The sequence below is a fragment of the Loxodonta africana genome, chromosome 3 (genome assembly GCF_030014295.1).
Source record: "Loxodonta africana isolate mLoxAfr1 chromosome 3, mLoxAfr1.hap2, whole genome shotgun sequence".
Taxonomy (NCBI): domain Eukaryota; kingdom Metazoa; phylum Chordata; class Mammalia; order Proboscidea; family Elephantidae; genus Loxodonta; species Loxodonta africana.
The window spans coordinates 93,055,539-93,064,283 of record NC_087344.1 but is presented as its reverse complement, the minus strand read 5'-3'; the positions used below and the strand labels follow the sequence as shown (position 1 = coordinate 93,064,283).

At 39.5% G+C, this 8,745-nt stretch overlaps 1 protein-coding gene across 1 annotated transcript in view; it reads right to left on the bottom strand.

Moving 5' to 3' along the window:
* Window positions 1-380: 380 nt before the first annotated feature.
* Window positions 381-8,745, bottom strand: part of CIMAP2 (ciliary microtubule associated protein 2) — a 37,383-nt gene continuing 29,018 nt past the window's right edge. The window contains exon 11 of the mRNA XM_003411059.2: window positions 381-453. Coding sequence (XP_003411107.2) covers window positions 381-453 — 73 coding nt within the window. The remainder of the gene's footprint in view (window positions 454-8,745) is intronic.

Genomic DNA, 8,745 nt, shown 5'->3' with positions numbered 1-8,745 from the left:
CATGACATATACTACACCGTCCCACCTCTTTTTGGACTTTAATGAATACGGAGTCAAGCAGTCTGGCTTTAGAATAGAGGGAGTTCCAAGAGGGTCCACCATATCCCACCCCTTCAGTCCATCTGCTGTCACTATCCAGTTTGAATTCTCAGGATAATTGATCTCTTGTATCAAAAGGTATCTGGCCCCAGCTGCTCCAGCAGACATCGTGACTGCCAAGTAGACGGTTCCAGCAAAGGTGATCCAGCCACATTTCTCCCAGGCATTCTCAAATGTCTTTTCTCCAAGACTCCCATTCCCATTCCACCCTCCCACCCCCATTTTTGTCTTCAGGACTTTGGGCCCTCAGGTCACTGCAGGCCTGTCCTTCACATGCAGCTTTAAGGAGTAGGGTCTGAATTGTAATCCACAGTTGGAGGGCACTTCCCCTTAGTTAAAGGTGTGATCCTTTGCCTTTAAAAAAACAGAAAGAAAGAGAAAATGGAACTGGTTCATTGAAAGAGGGTAATCTCCTCATCCTTGAAGGGGCACCCACAGGAGACGAACAAGTACCTACTTGTCAGACGTGCTTCACAGGGGATCCTACATTGGGTGAGAGGCCAAAATTGATGATCTCCAAACCTTTTCAAACAAAACAGCCTAGTTCTAAGAAGGAGGTCCCTTCACTTCGCACATAATTTGGCTTGTCAGAGCCCCTAAGTTGGTTTGTAAAAACTTCAATAGGAAATTCTAGTACCCGAAAGATCATCTAGTTCAACCCTGAGACTGAGGGCCCAAGAGAGGAAGAAAATTACCTGAGGTCACGCTGATGGCCAGAGGCAGGAAAGAATTCAAGGCCAAAGTTCATGGCCTCAGCCCAGTGTTCCTCCCACTGCTCTGATCCCTTCCTCTGGGTGGAATTCCTGAAGACTCTGGTTCCAACTGAAGAGTCATTTGGATGATGGCATCTCAGTAAGAACTCTTAGGTATTGTGTCAAACAGTGCCCATCAGCCATTATATCACACACGTTTGTGTGTTTGTTTTTTATTGCCTTCTCTACTAAGAAGCAAACTCCATGAATGCAGGGATTTCTTTATTGATATTTCTCCCCATGTCTAGAACATTACCTGGTTCTTAGTAGGTGTTCCACAAATATTTGTCAAAGGAAGAAGGGAAAGAGGGAGGGAGGGAGGAAGGGATCACCAAGGTAAAAGAGGCCATTATACCTTCCAGTGGGTCTCTATGTCTTATATTCTTCACTTCTCCCCATCCTCACTGCCCCTGCCCTGGTTCAGAGCCTCATCTCTCACTTGGACCATCAAGATAGCCTCCTTGTTCTATCCCTCCTCAACCCAATCCCCTGTCCCACAATGTCACAGACTAAGTTTCTAAAACCCAAGAGTTACTTCTCATTAAAATATGTCTAAGTGTCTGGGAGAAAACTTTTGCAAAACAGATATATGATAAGGGACTTATATCTAGGATATATAAAGAACCATCAAAACTTAATAGGAAAACAAGCAACCCATTTTTTAAAATGCACAAAAGATTTGAAGATACTACACCAAGAGGCGTGGACAAAACACAGGAAAGAATGCTTAGTTTCATTTGTCACTAGAGAAATGCAAATTAAAGTCACAATGAAATATACCTATTAGAATTGTTAAAATTAGAAAGAAAAAACTGACAATACCAAGTGCTGACAAGTATGTGAAGCAGTTACTCTCAAGTATTGCATCTGGGAATGAGAAACAGTACAGCCATTTCAGGAAATAATTCAGTAGTTTCTTACAAAGTTAAATATACACTGACTAAACAGTCTGGAAATTCCAGTCTTAAATATTTACCCAGAAGAAATGAAAACATGTCTGCAAAAAGACCTATATGATAGTTCATAGCAGCCTAACTCAAAATCACCAACACTGGAAACAATCCTGTCTTAGGCTGGCTTCTCTAGAGAAGCAAAACCAGTAAAGCGTATAAATATAGAGAAAGAGATTTATATCAAGGAAATGGCTCACACAGTTGTAAGTGCTGGGATGTCCCAAGTCCATGGGTCAGGACCGAGGTTTCTCCTGATTCACATAGCCACAGGGGCTGGTGAACCCAAGCTAGGCAGGTCAGAGAGCAGGGCTCTTGCTCACAGGCTGCCAAAGATTGATGAATCCCAAGATCAGCAGGCAAGGCTGCAGATAAGCTGCTAGCTCAAGTCCCAAGAACCAGGGATCAGATGAATAGGAGCCAGCTGCAGGATCCACCATAAGCAAAAAGCCCCAAACCTTGCCAGAATGGCTACTTATATTCTATGTAGGCCACACACCCAAGGAAACTCCCTTTCAACTGATTGGCTACTCAGCAGAGCCATCATGGGGGTGATTGCATATCAGATCTCAATAGGGAAGTGATCACAACATTATATGACTGCCAAAACACTGAGAATCATGGCCCAGCCAAGCTGACACACAATCCAAACATTCCTCAGATGGGTAATGGATAAATAAACTATGGCCCATCCACACAATGAAATACAACTCAGCATTCAAAGGGAACAAACTACTAATGCATGCAACAATATGCATGAATCTCAAGAGCATTATACACAATAAAGGAAGCTTGATGCAAAATTCTACATGTGGCATGATTCCATTTATATGACAAGTTTTGGAAAAGGCAAAACTATATGGAGGGTTCCTAGAAACACACATATTTACTCAAGAAGAAATAGAAAATCTCAACATTCCTGTAACAAGAAAAAAGGTTGAATCAGTAATCAAAAACATCCAAACAAAGAAAAGTCCAGGACTTCAGTGGGAAATTCTACCAAACATTTAAAGATCAATGCCAATCCTTCTCAATCACTTCCAAAAATAAAGAGGAGGGAACACTTCCTAACTCATTCTAGGGGCGGGGCCAAGATGGCGGACTGGGTGGACGCTACCACGGATCCCTCTTGCAACAAAGACTCGGAAAAACAAGTGAATCGATCACATACATAACAATCTACGAACTCTGAACAACAAACACAGACTTAGAGACGGAAAACGAACAAATACAGGCAGACAGCGACCGTTTTCAGAACTAGGAGCCAGCGTACCAGGCAGGTGACCTTCGGAGCCCGATCTGGGGCAGAGCCCAGGGGGGCAGACGTATACAGAGCACTGAAGGAGAAAAACTGCCAACCAAGGATCATATATCCAGCAAAACTCTCTCTGAAATATGAAGGAGAAATTAAGATATTTACAGATAAACACAAGTTTAGAGAATTTGCAAAAACTAAACCAAGACTGCAAGAAATGCTAAAGGAGATTGTTTGGCCTGATGACCAATAATATCAGGTACCAGCACAATACAAGGTCACAAAACAGAACGTCCTGATATCAACGCAACTCAGATAGGGAAAGCACAAAAACAAACAAATTAAGATTAATTCTAAAAAATAAATAAATAAACAAAATAATACACATAACAGGAAATCATGGAAATCAATAGATAAATGATCACAATAATCAAAAAGAGGGACTAAATATAGGAGGCATTGAACTGCCAGATGGAGAGTGATACAAGGCGATATAGAACGATACAAGTTAGGTTTTTACTTAGAAAAATAGGGGTAAATAATAAGGTAACCACAAAAAGGAATATCAATTCCGTAACTCAAGAAAAACGTAACGACTCAACAAACATAAAGCTAACTCATTCTAGCCACCATTACCCTGATACCAAGGCTAGAAAAAGACAACACACAAAAAAAATCTATAGACCAGTATCCCTTATGAATGTAGATGCAAAAATCTTCAACAAAATACTAGCAAATCAAGTCCATCAGCGTACAAAAAGGATTACACACCATGACCAAGACAAATTTATTCCAGGAATGCAAAGGTGCTTCAGCATAAGAAAATCAATCAATGTAATACACCACATTAATAGAATGAAGGAAAAGAACTACATGATCATCTCCATTGATGCAGAAAAAGCAAAATCTAATGCCCTTTCATGATATGAACACTCGGCAAACTCGGAATAGAAGAGAAATTTCAGAACATGATATGAAAAACCTACAGCTAAAATAAGACCCTCAGCGGGACAGATCGACACAGTGGCTGCAACAACGGGCTCAAGCATAACAACGATCATGAGGACGGTGCAACACCAGGGAGTGTTTCGTTCTGTTGTACATAGGGTCACTGAGTCAGAACCGACCCGACAGGACCTAACAACAACAGCAACATAATACTTATGGTGAAAGACTGAAAGCTTTGCCCTTAAGATTAGGAACAAGACAAAGGTGCCAGCTAGTATTCAACCTTGTACTGGAAATTTTAGCCAGAGGAATTAGGCTAGAAAAAGAAATAAAAGGCATCCAAATTAGAAAGGAAAAAGTAAAATTATCTCCATTCACACGACATGGTGCCATATATAGAAAATTCTACAGAATCCACAAGAAAGCTACTGTAGTTATTAAACGAATTCAGCAAAGCTGCAGGATACAAAATCCACACATAAAAATTAGTTGTGTTTCTATACACCAGCAATGAACAATCTGAAAAGGAAATTAAGAAAACAATTCCATTTACAATAGCATCTAAAAGGATAAAACACCTAGGAATAAATTTAACCAGTAAATTAAAAGACTTATATACTGAAAACTATAAAACATTGCTGAAAGAAATTAAAGAAGACCTAGATAAACGGAAAGACATCCCAAGTTCATGGATTAAAAGATTTAATATTGTTAAGATGTCAATACTACCCAAAAGTGATTCACAGATACAAGGTGTTCTCTAACAAAATTCCTTTTTTTCAGAAATGGAGATGTTAATCCTCAAGTTCATGTGGAATTGCAAAGGGCCCCAAATAGCTAAAAAATGGTCTTGAAAAAGAAGAACAAAGTAGGTGGACCCACACTTCCCGGTTTCAAAACATACCATAAAACTACAGTAATCAAAACAGTGTGGCACTGGTATAATGATAGACATAGAGACCAATGGAATAGAATTGAGAGTCCAAATAGAAACCCATACATCTGTGGCCAAATTTTTAACAAGAATGCCAAGTCCATTCAATGGAGAAAGAAGAGTCTTTTCAACAAATAGTGCTGGGACAAATGGATCTCCACACGCAAAAGAAGGAAGGTCAACACAGGCCTCACATCATATGCAAAAATGAACTCAAAATGAATCAATGATCTAAATATAAGAACTAAAACCATAAAACTCTTAGAATAAAACATATGGGTGAACCTTCAAGACCCTGTGGCAATGGGTTCTTAGATAGTACACAAAAAACATGAAACAAAAGAAAAAATAAACAAATTAGATTAATCAAAACTAAAAATGTGCATCAAGAAAGTGAAAAGACAACCTATGGAATAGGAGAAAATATTTGCAAACCACATATCTGATAACTCAATAACAAAAAGATGAGTAACACAATTAAAAAATGATCAGAGAACTTGAAGAGACATTTCTCCAAAGAAGATACACAAATGGCCAATAAGCACATGAAAAGATGCTCAACATCATTAGTCATTAGGTAAACACAAATCAAAACCACAATATGATTCTACTTCATACCCACTAGGATGGCTATTATCAGAAAAACAGAAAACAGCAAGTGTTGGAGAGGATGTAGAGAAATTGAAACCCTTGTGTATTACTGGTGGGGATGTAAAATGGTGCAGCCACTGTGGAAGACAGTTTGGCAGTTCCTCAAAAAGTCAAACACAGAATTACCACATGACCCAGTATTTCCACTCCTGGGTATACACCCAAATGAAACGAAAGCAGGGACTCAAACAGATACCTGTACACCAATGTTCACTGCAGTATTATTCACAATAGCCAAAAGGTGGAAACAACTGAAGTGACCGTCAACAGAGAATGGATAAACAAAATGTGGTATGTACAAACAATGGAATATTATTCAGCCATAAAAAGGAATGAAGTCCTGATACATGCTACAACATGGATAAACCTTGAAAACATTATGCTAAGTGAAATAAATCAGATACAAAAGGACTGATGTTGTATGATCCCACTTACATGAAATAGCTAGAAGAAGCAAACACATAGAGACAAAAGTTTATTAGTGGTTACCAAGGACTGGGGAGAGGGGAGTGGGAGGTTAATATTCAGTGGGTATGAGTTTCTGTTGGGGGTATGAAAGGCTTTTGGAAATAGTGGTGATGGGTGTACAACATGGTAATGTAATTAGTATCACTGAATTGTACACTTAAAATGGTTAAATTGGCAAATTTTTAATAAACATTTTACCTTAATAAAATTTAAAAATATATATATATTTTCAGTAGGAAAGTGAAATTATTGTTGTAAACTAATTGGTATCAACCCCAAAATGTACCTACCCCTTCATAAATTTAATAAGGATAAAAATACTATTTAAAAAAAAACTATAAGCATGATAATCATACCAGTAGTCAACAGAGACTTAAGTAGGGGAAGGAAACTAACTACAATGACACAAGAAAATTTTGGGGGGTGATGGCAACAATCTATATCTTGTTTGTTGTGGTAGTGATTATACAACTATCTACATGTCAAAGCTGACAGAACTGTATACCTTCAAAGGGTGAGTTTTACTGTATGTAAGCAATACTATTATAAGTCTGACGTTTAAAAAATCCTTCTGTGGCTTCTCACAAGCAGGATAATGTCCGAGAAGCTCAGCTTGGCACTCAGGTCTCCAAGGGCTGTTCTACTCAACCCCTCCTGCTTCATTCTCCTTTACACAGCCCACACTTCATCCCAAATGAATGATTTACTGTTTCCCAGACACATTCTGAGCTTTTTTTTCTTTCTTTCCTCATGTTCTTCTCTCTGTCCAAAAAATTTTTTTTCTTTTCCCTGAAAGAAGTGAATCCTCGTGGAAAGAACACAGCTTTGGAGCCAGCTAGGCCAGAAATTCTTGACTATTGCAAGAAATCATATGATGTATTGCATTGGGCAAATCTGCTATAAAAGACCTCTTTAAAGTTTCAAAAAGCAAAGATTTCACTTTAATGACTAAGATGTGTCTGACCCAAGTCATGGTCTTTTCAGTTAGTTGCCTCATACACATGTGAAAGTTGGATAAGGAAAACAGAAGAATTGATAGATTCAAACTGTGGCATTGGCAAAGAATACTGAATATACCACAGACTGCCAAAAGAATGAACATATCAGGCTTAGAAGATGTGCAACCAAAACGTTCCTCAGAAGCAAAGACGGCAAGACTTCTACTTGCTTACTTTGGATACATCATCAGGAAAGACCAGTTGGTAGAAAAGGACATCATGTTTGGTAAAGCAGAGGGTTAGTGAAAATGAGGGAAACCCTCAATGAGATAGATTGCCACAACAGCCACAGCAATGGACTCAAACTTATCAAAGATCGTGAAGATGGTGTAGGACCAGGTAACGTTTCATTCTGTTATTCATAAGATTACTGTTATAGATTGAATTGTGTCTCCCCAAAACGTGTATCAACTTGGCTAGGCCACGATTCCCAGTATTGTGTGGTTGTCCACCATTTTGTGATCTGATGTGATTATCTGATGCGTTGTAAATCCTAACCTCTATGATGTAATGAGGCAGCATTAGAGGCAATTATGTTAATGAGGCAGAACTCAATCTGCAGGATTAGGTTGTATCTTTGGTCAATCTCTTCTGAAACATAAGAGAGAGAATGGAGCAGAGAGCAGAAGGACATCATTACCACCAAGCAAGAAGAGCAGGAGTGAAGTGTGTCCTTTGAACCCAGGGTTCCTGCACTAAGAAGCTCCTATACCAGGGGAAGATTGATGACAAGGACCTTCCCCGAGAACCAACAGAGAGAGAAAGTCTTCCCCTGAATTTGGACTTCTAGCCTCCTAGAATGTGAGAGAATAAATTTCTGTTTGTTAAAGCCATACATTGAGGTATTTCTATTATAGCAGCACTAGATAGCTAAGATAGTCACCATGAGTAAGAGCCAACTTGATGGCAACTAACACCTCTATGTGGCAGACAGCAAAAATGGTCCAAAACTCCCTTCTTCTTGTATCTTCGCCCTTTGCAATGTGATTTTGCAGCTTCTCCCATCAAGAGATAGCCTGCTTCCTCTCCCCTTGAATCTGGGCTGGCCTTGTGACTTGCTTTGGACAACAGAATGTGGCAGAATGATGGTGTGCCCATGCCAAGCCTAAGCCTCAAGAGGCCATGCACAAGTCCTCTCTCAAATTGCTGTCTCTTCCATGAGAACAAGCCTGGGCTAGACTGCTTGAGGATGAGAATCCACGTAGAAGAGAACCTAGTGTCCCATCCAAGACCATCTTAGGCCAGCCAGACTCCAGCCAACCTACAGACTCATTAACAACAACAAATGGCTATTGTTTTGAGCCATTCAGTCTTGGAGTGATTTGTTATGCAGCAATAGCTAACTGATAAAGTCAGTAACTCACCATATGACTCTGGGGAAGTTACTCAGTTTCCTCATCCATACAATAAAGCTAATAATACATACCTCACAGGGCTTTGTGAGTTCCATAAGGGACAATGTTTCTATAGAGCTGAGTACAGCGCCTAGGACACAGTTAGCACTTGATTAATGGTACTTATTTTTAGGTAGGTATTGACTTATCAAGCCCAACTCAGAGCTGACCTTGCAGAGCTAGCTCAAATGCCACTTCTTCCAAACAACCCTCGAGTCTTCAAGTTCGATCTAATTTTTTCCTCCTCTGAATTCCCATAACACTTTCTCTATCTCCTTCCATTGTACTTTCAATCA